The sequence below is a fragment of the Geotrypetes seraphini genome, chromosome 6 (assembly GCF_902459505.1).
Source record: "Geotrypetes seraphini chromosome 6, aGeoSer1.1, whole genome shotgun sequence".
NCBI classification, from domain to species: Eukaryota; Metazoa; Chordata; class Amphibia; order Gymnophiona; family Dermophiidae; genus Geotrypetes; species Geotrypetes seraphini.
The window spans coordinates 208,133,496-208,146,530 of record NC_047089.1 but is presented as its reverse complement, the minus strand read 5'-3'; the positions used below and the strand labels follow the sequence as shown (position 1 = coordinate 208,146,530).

At 45.3% G+C, this 13,035-nt stretch overlaps 1 protein-coding gene across 2 annotated transcripts in view; it reads left to right on the top strand.

Moving 5' to 3' along the window:
• SNRNP27 (small nuclear ribonucleoprotein U4/U6.U5 subunit 27) overlaps positions 1 to 11,126 on the top strand; it is a 69,850-nt gene extending 58,724 nt beyond the window's left edge. For both annotated transcript variants that reach the window (XM_033947423.1, XM_033947424.1), the window contains one exon: positions 10,792 to 11,126. In XM_033947423.1, coding sequence (XP_033803314.1) covers positions 10,792 to 10,846 — 55 coding nt within the window. In that variant the 3' untranslated portion in view covers positions 10,847 to 11,126. The remainder of the gene's footprint in view (positions 1 to 10,791) is intronic.
• Positions 11,127 to 13,035: the final 1,909 nt, after the last annotated feature.

Sequence of the window (13,035 nt, the reverse complement as noted above, 5' to 3'; positions counted from 1 at the left end):
GAACTGTACTGACCTAGAGGCGCTAACAGAAAGAAAATTAGCAGGTAAGAGCCTAATTTCTCCTTATGGATAGATGGGATTAGGGGAGAAGAAAGAGGGAGGAAATGGCACACATGGATGGTGGGGAAGGGAAGAGAGGGAGGAGGTAGTGCACATGGATAGATGTAAAGGGAAGTCATGGAAAAATAGATTTAAGGAGGAAGCAGAAAAATGGAAGAAAGTTGAATGTTAAAAGTTAATGCCAATGATGGATGGTATTTTCCCCAAAAACACAGGGGATTTGATTCCATACAAATTACTAGGAGACCAATAGTGAACAAATACAAAAATCCCTCACTCGTTAGAACAATCTTATATCCTAGAACTTGAAAAAAGTTACAAAACATGTAATAGTGCTTCTTCGATTTTAGTGTGCTCATAGATACTTCAAAAGGGCACCATACAGCGATGCAGAGTTGCTAAAACTGTATAGGTTCTTAATCACAGCACATAATCTTGAGCGCTAAGGTTTCTATTGCACATTAGATAATCTATGTAGCTCTTCAGAAAAAAAGAAGAATGGAAACACTTATCTGAACTGATGCATCTTGGCTCAACACAGAGATACATCGGTTCAGATAAGTGTTCCATTCTTGTTTAACTTGTATTTTCTTACATTCATTGTTTCAGATGCTTGTTAATGTTTTAACTACATTACTGTTTAGTGATTTTGTTTTAAAAATTCATCTGAGCAGATCAGACACCTGGTTTCGAGGAATTTCCCTTACCCCCCTCCTTCTCCTGTCTGCCTTCTATAATGCTGTTTCTGGCTTTGGTATGAACTGAAGGGGGCAGCAGAGACCAAGGAGAAAGAGGAGGGGCTGAAAAACTGTGATTGAAATCTTCTGTAGTATGCTTGTGAGCATGCATGGACAACGCTATGGTTCAGCATACTATTCTTATCTACTGGAAAAGACATTCCAGTGCAGTAGGTAAGACATTCTAGACAGATGGGTTATTTCCCTATAGCCATGTGCTGCTGCAGAAGAAATCCACTCCAAATTTTTCATTCTGCCTCTGCTGTACTTCACTGGGTTCTCTAGCTCCACCTACAGTTCTTTCCTTCTGCATGTGTGCCTGCAGGAGTGTTTATTCTGCTATTTCCTTATAGCCGCGTGCTGCTGCAGAAGGAATCCACTCCAGATTTTTCATTCTGCCTGTGCTGTACTTCACTGGGTTCTCTAGCTCCACCTACAGTTCTTTCCTTATGCATGCATGCCTGCAAGAGTGTTTGTTCTGCTCTCCCCATTTTTAATGTAATTTTGTCTCTTCCAATATATTTAGTCTCTTCCGATTATAATGTAACTAGTGTTTAAGCCCGTTACATTAACGGGTGCTAGAAAGCAGCCCCCTTTCACTCTCCCCCTCCAGTTTCTCCGTGGCCCTTCCCCCCAAGCAAAGCTGCCTGCCTCCCAGCACACCCCTCCCCAAAAGCAGCCCCTTTCCCTCTCCAGTTCCTCCCTGACTGTCTCTCCGTGGCCCCCCTTCTGTCTTCCCCTCCCTAAGCAAAGCTGTCTGCCTCCCAGCACACCCCTCCCCCCGAAGCAGCCCCCTTCCCCTCCTGTGAGAATTTTTACCTGCATGGGACACCTGTAGCACCGGCACAACACCCTCCAGCCATTCCTCTGAGCTCAAACTCCTTCACGCGCCGCCCGCCTACACACTTGAAGATGCTGCGCGCGGTCTGACCGGCTCCCTTAGTTCCTTGCTGCCCCCCCCCCTCCAGCGGCCGCAGCACTCTAAACACGCTGCTTCGCGGCCTTCTACTGCCCTGATTTGCTCTGCCGTGTCCCTGCTGACATCATCAGAGACGCAGCAGAGCAAATCAGGGCAATAGAAGGCCGCAAAGCAGCGTGTTTAGAGTGCTGCGGCCGCTGCTGGAGTCAGGTTTGTCGGGACTGCGAAAAGGGGGGCGGCGGCAAGGGACTAAGGGAGCCGGCCAGACCGTGAGAAGGGAAGGTCGGATGGGAGGGTCAGACCACGGTGGGAGGCTCAACGGGGGTTCGGGTGTGCCAGGGAGGGGGGTGGGCGAAGACGACGATGAGGACGAACTGAAAAGAACCCTAAGCGCGCATGCGCACTCCTGCACGGACCTACTGATCAGAGATCACGGAAGCACGTAAGTAGTAGTGCGCCTGCGCAGCTAGGGTTTTATTATATAGGATTTTGTCCTTCCATTTTTATTTTTAATTTAATTTCGTCCTTTCCAATATTGGTGCACTCAAGACCAGGTGTATCCTTATTCAGCTCTCGCTGATTCTTGCCTGCCTACAGGCTGGTTTCGATACGGCTTCACTGGGGCTTCTCTTCGGGTCCAGGTGGCCGGGCCCTCTCGTTCTAGATACCAGGAGCATCGATCCTCGTTGGTGCCACATCCTGATATCGCTAGTTTTCTGGTTAAGTTATTTTCCCTTTCTGGGACCTTAACCTGGTGCTGTCTAGCCTTGCTAAGGCTCCTTTTAAGCCACTTCGAGATGCTTCCCTCTTGGACTTGAAGCTGAAGTCTGTTTTTCTGGTTGCTATTACTTCAGCACGACATGTGTCTGACCTACAGGCTGGGTCTTTGGTCTTCAGGGTCGGCGCAGCAAGCCCACCCTAGCTTTTTGAGGATTGCTTTTGTACGTCCCATCTGTCTCTAGAATGTTTAACTTATTGCACTGGAAAAAGAGATTATGTACTTACCCTAGTAAGCTCTTTTCCAGTAGATTGGTGAAGCATTCTAGACCCCTGCCCAGTCCTTACTGTACCTGTCTATTGTTTAGTCTGTTTATGCTTCTATAAGCTTGGATGCCCATCAGCTCTTGGGGGCTGGGAAGACTTTGTATATATGTTTCAATTTTTATGGGAGCAGTTTCTGAGCTTCTTTTCAGCCTGTGTTGGCAGTTAACATTGCTGTTGAGTTAATTCTTGAGCAGAACAGTTGTTTTATGCCTGTTGTTTCAGGTGCCTCTGCTTCACATGTATTGGGTGGTTCTCAGTGCTGGGGTACTAACTGTAGGTAGAGCTAGAGAACCCAGTGAAGTACAGCAGAGGCAAAATGAAACATTTGGAGTGGATTCCTTCAGCAGCACGCGGCTATAGGGAAATAACCCACATGTTAAACACAAGGGGGCTTGTGGGCCAAATCCGGCCTGCATAGCTGATTTTATTTGGCCCGCAGTGACTGCCGCAGCACAGGGCTGGCTTTAGGGCAAACAGTGCACTGCCCTGGGCCCTGAGGCAGTGGGGGGGCCCCCAGTGGGTCAGCATGTCTACCCCCTTTTGTCCATGCCAGTCTGATGTCTTCCTCTCCTGGTCTTGCAGACACATCTATTTTTGTTACAGGGGGCTGCCGTCCCTGGCATCAATTCTCAACTGCTACTTGCAGCCCCTCTCTGTGCTTTCCTTTTGCCACAGTCCATACAGGAAGTTGTGTCATTGGGGACTGACCATGGCAGAAGGAAAGCACAGAAAGGGGCTGTATGCGGCGGTTGAGAATTGCTGCCGAGGCTGGTGGTGCCTTGCAACAAAAATGAATGTATCTGCAAGACTGAAGGTGAGGATGATGTCAAATCGGCGCAGATAAAAAGGGGAGGAAATGCCAGGCCAGGAAGCCCCCTGGACCAGTATCTTAAGTAGAATGGGGTGGGAGAGAGGGGAAGGAGAAGAACTTATGATGCTGGAAACAGAAGGGAGAGAGAGAAAGATAGTGGGCAACGGTGCAGAGAAGGAGAGGAGGGGGGGGGAATAGATATGATAGACTGTGAGGAGAGGGCAGACCATGTGAAGGGAAGGAGAGAAACGAACCACAGAAGGGGCGAGAGAAGGAGGGAAAGGAAGACGGTGAAAGAGAGATGCCAGATTGCACAGTGATACCAGATCAGGGGATGGAAGGAGAGAGAGATGTCAGACCATAAGAAGGAGGAGGAGAGAGATGCCAGACCACAGTAGCGGGAAGGAGGGAAAAATAAGGAAGGAATAGAGATGCCAAACTCTGGGAAGGAGAGAGAAAATATGCCAGACCATAGGAAGGAGGAAAACAGATGTTAGAACACAGGAGGGGGAGAGAGAGGGAGGAGATGGTGCACAGCGATGGGAAGAGTGGGGGAAGGGAAAAGAGATGGAAGAAATGCTGTTTAGGATTGATGGGAATAGGGGAAAAGAAAGGAAGATATGGTGCACATGTATGGAGAGGAGGGGAAGACATTGAAAAATAGATTGAGAAGGAAACAGAAAAATGGAAGAAATTTGAATGTTAAATGTTATGCCAAAGATGGATGTAGGGCAGAAAAAGAAGGAGAGAAAATCAGCAAATGGATAAGAAGGTCTTGGGAACAAAGTTAAGAGGACAGGCAAAAGGAAGTGCAGCCAGAGACTGAGAATAGATGATTAAAAAATAAAATCACCAGATGACAAAAGTAGGAAAATGATTTTATTTTCAATTCAGTGAGGTAAATTTTCAAAACTATCTTTACTATATGCTGGAAATGAAGACAAAAAGCTGACAGGATTGACGGTCAGTCTAGAGGAGGTGTATAGGCAGATTGATAGGCTTAAGAGCAATAAATCCCCGGGACCGGATGGCATCCATCAGAGGGTCATCAAGGAACTGGAAGGGACCATAGCTGAACTGCTTCAACTAATAGCCAATCTGTCGATCAAATCGGGAAAGATTCCATAAGACTGGAAGGTGGTGAATGTTACGCCGATCTTCAAGAAAGGTTCGAGGGGAGATTTAGGAAACTACAGACCGGTGAGTCTGACCTCGGTACCGGGAAAGATAGTAGAGTCGCTGATAAAGGACGCATCATTGATTACCTTGATGGACACGGGCTGATGAGGACCAGTCGGCACTATTTTAGCAAAGGCAGATCATGTTTGACGAACTTGCTGCATTTTTTTGAGGGAATAAACAGACAGACAGACAAGGGTGACCCGGTCGACATTGTATATCTGGATTTTCAGAAGGCGTTTGACAAGGTTACGCATGAATGACTACTTTGGAAAATTGCAAGCCATGGAATCTAGGGTGAAATACGTGGATTAAAAACTGGCTGGATCATAGGAAACAGAGAGTGGGGGGTAAATAGACAATACTCGGACTGGAAGAGCGTCACCAGTGGGGTGCTGCAGGGCTCGGTGCTTGGACCCGTGCTCTTCAACATCTTTATAAATGATCTGGACATTGGTACAACGATTGAGGTGATTAAATTGGTGGATGATACAAAGTTATTCAGAATAGTGAAGACGCAGGGGGATTGCGAAGATCTGCAATGTGACATAATCAGGCTTGAGGAATGGGCATCAATATGGCAGATGAGGTTTAACGTGAATAAGTGTAAAGTGATGCATTTAGGTAAGAAAAATCTCATGCACGAATAAAGGATGTCCGGGGTGGTACTTGGAGAGACTTTCCAGGAAAGACACTTGGGAGTTATGATCGACAAGTCGATGAAGCTGTCCACGCAATGCGTGGCGGCAGCAAAAAGGGCGAACAGAATGCTAGGAATGATAAAGAAGGGGATCACAAACAGATCAGAGAAGGTTATCATGCCGCTGTACCGGGCCATGATGTGCCCTCACCTGGAGTACTGTGTCCAGCACTGGTTGCCGTACAAGAAGAAGGACATGATGCTACTTGAAAAGGTCCAGAGAAGGGCGACTAAGATGTTTAAAGAGCTAGAGGAGTTGCCGTATAGTGAAAGATTAGAGAAACTGGGCCTTTTCTCCCTCAGAGGAGATGAGAACATTCAAGGTACTAAAGGGAATAGACTTAGTAGATAAGGACAGGTTATTTACCCTCTCCAAGGTAGGGAGAACGAGAGGGCACGCTCTAAAATTGAAAGGGAATAGATTCCGTATGAATGTAAGAAAGTTCTTTTTCACTGGAAAACACCCTCCAGGGATTCAAGACAAAGTTAGACAAGTTCCTGCTGAATCAGAACGTACACAGGTAGGGCTAGTCTCAGTTAGGGTGCTGGTCTTTGACCAAGGGCCGCCGCATGAGCGGACTGCTGGGCACGATGGACCACTGGTCTGACCCAACAGCGGCAATTCTTATGTACTTTGCACTGGTCAGGAAGAAAAATAAATTATTTTTTTTCTATTTCTCTGGTGTTGTACTGCATGTGCTAGATGTGGTGTATTAAATTTTAGCAAAGCCTTTGACAGTGTTCCACACAGACGTCTAATAAATGTTTGTTTATTAAAATTTGATATTCTGCTAAATCTCTCACAAGTTCTCAGCGGATCACATAAAATATCTATTATAGTGTTATAGCCCGTTACATTCGTTACAGTAACGGGTGCTAGAATAGCCCCACCTATACCCTGATCCTGACTCTGACCCCACCCATGCCCCGGCTCTATCATGCCCGTACCCTGCCTCCCACTGATCCCAGTCCCACCACCTCACTTTTCACCATTTCCTTTGTACCCTTTTGGCCCTCATAGATCCTCCATTGCATTTATCTCCTGACAGGGTCTTTACTTACCCGAGGCGGCGGCAGCAGTCCTGACGTACCAACCTTTCCTCCCTCAGTGCCCCAAAGCAGCAGTGGTCCTACCATTTCCATCTCTCCCTTTCTCACCCTCTACCATCTCTCTGTCCCTGTTTCACCCCTTTTGCCATCTTTCCCTTTCCTGTCCCCCTTTATCTCCTACTATCTCTCCTGATCCCCCTAGTAGCCCCTCTGTCCTTCTCATCCATCTGTCTCTCTCTCCTTTCCTCACTTGAGTCCAACATCTCTCCCTTCTCCCACTCCCTCCCCTGAATCCATCACCTCCTGCCTCTGCGGAGATCTCGCAGCTCTTCCTCCAGCCAAGCTTCAGCCATCTACACTGGCTCCGGCTCGGGGAGGAGAGAGAGAGAGAGATTAACGGGTGCTAGAATAGATGTGTCTGTGTTTCTTTATCTTACTCTCTCCTTGGCCACTGTCTGTATCCTTCTGTCCCCCCCCCTCTCCCCGAGCAAAGCTGTCTGCCCCCAGCACACACCTCCCCCCAAAAGCAGCTCCCTTTCCCTCTCCCTAACTGTCTCTCCATGGCCCTCTTCTGTCTTCCTCCCAGAGCAAAGCTGTCTGTCCCCAGCACACCTCCCCCCAAAGCAGCTCCCTTTCCCTCTCCCTGTCTCTCCATGGCCCCTTCTGTCTTCCCCCCAGAGCAAAGCTGTTTGCCCCAAGCACAGACTTCCCCCCAAAGCAGCCCCCTTTCCCTCTCCCTGTCTCTCCAGGGCCCCTTCTGTCTTCCCCCTAGAGCAAAGCTGTTTGCCCCAAGCACACACCTCCCCCCCAAAGCAGCCCCCTTTCCCTCTCCCTGTCTCTCCAGGGCCCCTTCTGTCTTCCCCCCCCCCCCCCAGAGCAAAGCTGTCTGTCCCCAGCACACTTCCCCCCCTAAAGCAGCCCCCTTTCCCTCTCCCTATCTCTCCATGGCCCCTTCTGTCTCCTCCATAGAAAATAAATTATACTCCGCCCTGAACTTTTCCAGATAGGGCTGTATGTATATCAAATGCCAATAAACATTATATATTAAAAAAAAACCCACACACAAAACCTTAAAAATGAGCGATATATTCTTAATGAGTGAAACCTGGCATCTCTGACAAATAGGCTGGTATGGATGAGAAGATGTAACCGGAAAGGCTTAATAAATTAGATGAGAGCATATGATAAGGAAACTGGCGTGCAAAAACAGACTGCTGCGGCTCTAGCAAGGGTGGTGGTGGTGGTAAGAGATGAAATGGACAAAGTTTAAATAAGTAAAGGTAGGCGCATGCGATAAGAAACCCAGCGATAGGGGCAATAGGGTGAGGAGGGGAGGGTAAGGCCAATAGTGTCCGTCGGTTGTTGGCTCAGGCCTTGCAATGTCCACTCCCCTCCTCCCTGGCTATAGGAGCTGCAAGTCAGCGTGTGATCTCGCAGACCGCAGTACAGCTGAGAGGGGAGGGAGAGAGAGAGCTTCGGGCGGCCAGCAGCCGCCGCGGCCGACATCCGCCTCGGGCCGCCGACAGCCGCAGAACTCATGCTCTCAGTATGATGCTGTCCTGGTTCGGCCGCCGCAGCCTACAGCCGCCGACAGCCACCGCGGCCGACATCTGTCTCGGGCCGCCGCGTCTGACATCCGCCTCGGGTGGGAGGGAGAGAGAGAATTTCGGGCGGCCAGCAACCGCCGCGTCCGACATCCGCCTCGGGCCGCCACGGCCAACATCCGCCTTGGGGGGGGGGAAGAGAGAGAGCTTCGCGCGTATGCGCTCTCCTACCTGCGGTGCCCTACAGCTCACAGAAAACGGGCGCACGCGTTTTATTATATTAGATACATTAAAATAACTCGGATACATATAAAATATAAAAATAACTCTATTATATATTTTAATAACTCTATTATATATTTTAAAAAAGACCTAAACTCACACTAATTTAGATACAGTCATACTCGCGGATGGGCCCCAAAGTGACAGACTGAGTTAGGAACTGGTTGAGTGGAAGATGAGTGTAGTGATCAGTGGATATCGCTCTGAGGAACATGAGAACGTAAGAGCCATACTGGGACAGACTAATGGTCCATCTAACCCAGAATCCTTCTACTAAGACTAAGTATGTTAATTAAAAATTTGGCCCGCGATTTAACCTGTGTGTTAGATTTCGGCCCCTTATGTGATTGAGTTTGACTCCCCTAGTCTAGAATGTCTCGCCTATCTACTGGAAAAGAGCTTACCAGGGTAAGAGCATAATCTTTTGTTTTTATTTTTTTGTTTTTTTAAATCAAAGTAAGAGCCTAATCTGTATGTCCAATTCAACAGCAAAAGTTAAATATGAAGGTGTATTCATAAAGTAAGCCCATATTTTAAAACTTTATTAAGTTTCAAATCAGTAAAAAGTGCAGAACACTATACATACATTAACCATTGCAGCAAGCACTTATTATCAATCAATGAAATTACATAAAGAAGAACCCCCCTACTATTTTTATATACATATATATATTGTATATATGAACAAGGAGTACAACAAAGAAATAACCCTCCCCTCCCACCCTACCCTGGATGTGTGTAGAAGTTTTCAAAAAGTAAATTTAAGAAACAATTATGATGACATTAACCATTGCAGCAAGCACTTATTATCAATCAATGAAATTACATAAAGAAGAACCCCCCCTACTATTTTTATATACATATATATATTGTATATATGAACAAGGAGTACAACAAAGAAATAACCCTCCCCTCCCACCCTACCCTGGATGTGTGTAGAAGTTTTCAAAAAGTAAATTTAAGAAACAATTATGATGAAGTGATAAGAAGTCAATGGGCCCCACACCAATTTAAATACATTACTACGACCCAATATATCAGCATTTATCTATAGCAAAAACAGTTTGTTTTTTGTTTTTGCTTTGGCTGGTGATACTGCAGTTTTCGTTGGATTCCTTTGTGGTGTTCTTCTCGTATCTATAGCATAAGCATAAATTTGCCCACCAGAAAGGAAAATTAAGATGATCATAATTTTTCCAATTGCGAGTGACCATCTGCATGGCTATCCCGGTCATAATAAGGAGCAGTCTGTTTTTATATTGGTCCAAAGGGGGTTTAAGATTTAATAGCGTCCTACATATGACTACATCATATGTCAGTGGAATCGATGACTCCAATATGGTATTAATCTGTCCCCATATTGATTTCCAAAAATTAAGTATTAAAGGACAATAGAACAACAGATGATCCAATGTCCCTATTTCAAGATGATAGTGCCAGCATCTGTTAGATTTAGAAAATAAATAAAGATATTAAAAAAAAAAAAGACTTGACAACGTGTTTTGACTCTAAAGTCTGGATCAGCATATCCTGAAAATAGAAGGACAGGGTTTCAGTTAGTTTCCGATTCCAGCTTCTTGGCTGCTACTGCTCCCGCCACATCTGAGACCCTGCACAGCTATTTTCAGGACCGACTACAGGGCTGAAATGTTTATGTCGAGCCATTTATTTGATGAATTTAAGCATCCCAGCAAAAAAAAAAGATTTAGAACTATCTTCTGCAATCGAACCAAGGTCCAAAAAGTCCTATGCAACAAGAAAAACCAAGTTTGTTTAATTGATGCTGACGCTATACATCTCATTCTCCAAGAACAAATTCGTGGCCATTGAGTAGCAAAATTTGTTGCTTAATCTCAGTGCTCCAAATATCATTTAGAGAAGTTATTTGGTTTTTTATTCAAAAATTCAAATATTAATTTATACCACTTGGCTGCCTGATGTCCTAACAAATCTGTCTGGAAGCATAGGCTCGGCAAACTATACTGATTTTTTAAAATTGCGCCAATCAGGGAACCCCTTCTGAATGACCTACTTCAACTGCAACCACTTATATACTTGAGACTTTGAAATACCGAATGATTGTTGCAGTTGTGAAAAATCAAGCATTTTCCCATTTGATATCATATCATCTAACTGCCAGTTGTACAGTTAGCAGTGTGATGGTTGGATGTTTTGATACACGATACATTTTGATACATTAGATATTTGAAAAGTGCAGGAGTGGAGGAGTAGAATAATGGTTAGTGCAGCGACTTGAAAACCAAGGGAACTGGGTTCCATTCCTACTGCAGCTCTTTGTGACTGTGGGCAAGTCACTTAACCCTCTTCTGTTCCAGGTGCAAAATAAATACCTATATTAAATAACTGATTGTAACCACTGAATGTTGGTATATCAAATCTCATCCCCTTCCTTATTATTCACCAGTTGTCCTTTATTATTCTGACCTGTCCTCTTTCCATTTCAGGCAATACATGAACAGAAAAGGGGGTTTCAACAGACCACTGGATTTTATTGCTTGATGTTTTGTGGCTTTTGGAAATTTACAGAAGGAGAAAAGACTTCCTCAGCAGCATGTCACAGAAATGGGAAGGGAATGTTATTTTGTCATAGTAAGTGTGTAACAAAGTAGACTTGGAGTTGAGTGCCATGCGAGAAGACAAGCATCCTAAAATCTATTTGTTTCAGGGGGTTTTTTTTTGTTTGTTTTAACATTTATAATGTATCTTACAAATTATATTCCTGCTTAATAAATGTTTTTCGTTAAGTTGAAAATCATGCTAGGTAAAATGCCAAATGACATTTGGAGCCTTTTTTCTTAGCAACAAATAGGAAAGATGGACAGCTTTGCATGGGAAGTCCCCAAGTGTCAGATAACAAAGAATGGTCCACATCTTTTTCTGCAAGTGTCCTGGAGCTGCTCTATGTGGGCAAATTTAGTTATGGTTTGTTCATATGTACGTTCATTACTCTTAGAGGAATTCTACACACTAAGAACATTCTAAATTCTGCACACTTTATTTGTAACTTTTTGCCCAGAATTTTCCCTTCATAAGGTCTGATCCTTTCTCCAGCTTTTTCCCTCTCCTCAGGCTGTCCTCCCCCTACAGTATCATTCCACAGTTTCCACTCTCCCTATCTCATTCACCCTAGCCAATCAGAGCCTTAGGCCCCTCCCAAGGCTCTGGCCCAGATACCTAAGACACCTCCCATAGGGGGAGCCTTAACCAGCCTGGGCCAATCAGAGCCTTAGGCCCTTCCCTGGCACATCCCAGGATGCACTAGGGAGGGGAAAGCCCACCATTTTGAAGAGACAGGTCTGCTGGCTGAATGCAAGAGGCATCTCTCTGGCTTTCATAAACAATGTAAAGGGGGCAGGGAGGTTGTTGTAGGCATTGGGGGGCATCTGGGTGTGGTGTCGGGAGGGAATGGGCATCCCTCCTGCTGCCAGGGTGGTGTCGGGGGGAGGGGGTGTCGCTTGGTGGTGGGAAGGAGTGTGTATCTCCCACTTCCGGGAGTGAGGTGGGGGGGGGGGTTGCTTGGCGGCGGGAGAAAATGGGTATCTCTGCTGCTGGGAGGGAAGGGTTGCTTGACAGCAGCAAAATTTTATGGCAGATCTGAGCTGTCAAGTCTTACGTGCCTGTCAATGCCTGAGCCAATCAGTGTTCAGGCACTGACCAAAAAGATAGGCTAGGACTGTTCAGACCTGCCTGAAAATTTTGCTTGCAAATGTAGGACAGCGAGGTTAGGGAATCACTCGGTACTAATGAAAATTGCCCTGAGTACTCATGTAAATATTAATTACCTTGTTGTAATACATTTGCATGGCAGAATTGGAGACTGCCAGGAAGCTCAGAAAAGACCACAGTAAGCTGTTTTGATAATCTGCTGCTAAAATAAATGAACGCTAAACCAGCTGGAACCGGTTTAGTGACCACATTAAAGTTTTGAGAATCTTCGCCCTAGCGATATTGAGGCACTCAGATATTCCCTGCAAAACAAGTAAAAAGCCATAGTCCAGAAACTTATTAGATATGGTATGTCTTTATTTTCAGCTTGATCTCCAAATGGGCTGCTGCCACCAGTTATGTTCATTAGGAAAAATGCTGGTTCTGTAGTCTTGAGATGTAGAGGTGGGATGTGGTGTTTCTACCCCTTCCCCAGTGATGGATTGACGATAATATTTTCTGACATCTGGGACCTCAGATGGAGATCCAGGAATTCTTACTGACCTGTTTGTTCTTTTAATGACATTTCCTTTGTACATGCTTCATAGAAATGTTTTTTCTATAAATTGTAGGTGAAGTTCTGCTCCTCTAGAGCCTTGCATCCATCTTTTTTTTGTTTTGTTTTGTTGTTACTCTAGTAGCAGTGATCAGAGCAAAGTGCACATGGTAGGAAGAAGGATGATGGATTAACAAAGGAAATGAATACATTCATGGCATATACAAACTTACTTTTAAACCGCCTAGAATTAGGCAGTATATAAATGTTACATTAATAAATTAAATAAACTGAGAAGGAAAGGGAAAAGAAGGAGAGCATTTAGAGTTACAGCAGACTACTTCCTAACATCTTTAATGGGAGCAGTGGCTCTCCAGTTTTGAATTTGACCATGTAATCATGCTGTGGTGTAATGCAATCAGCTGCCTTTGGGATAATTCTGAATTCTGTGCCTAATCACAACCACCTGACCAGGAAGATAAGTGTT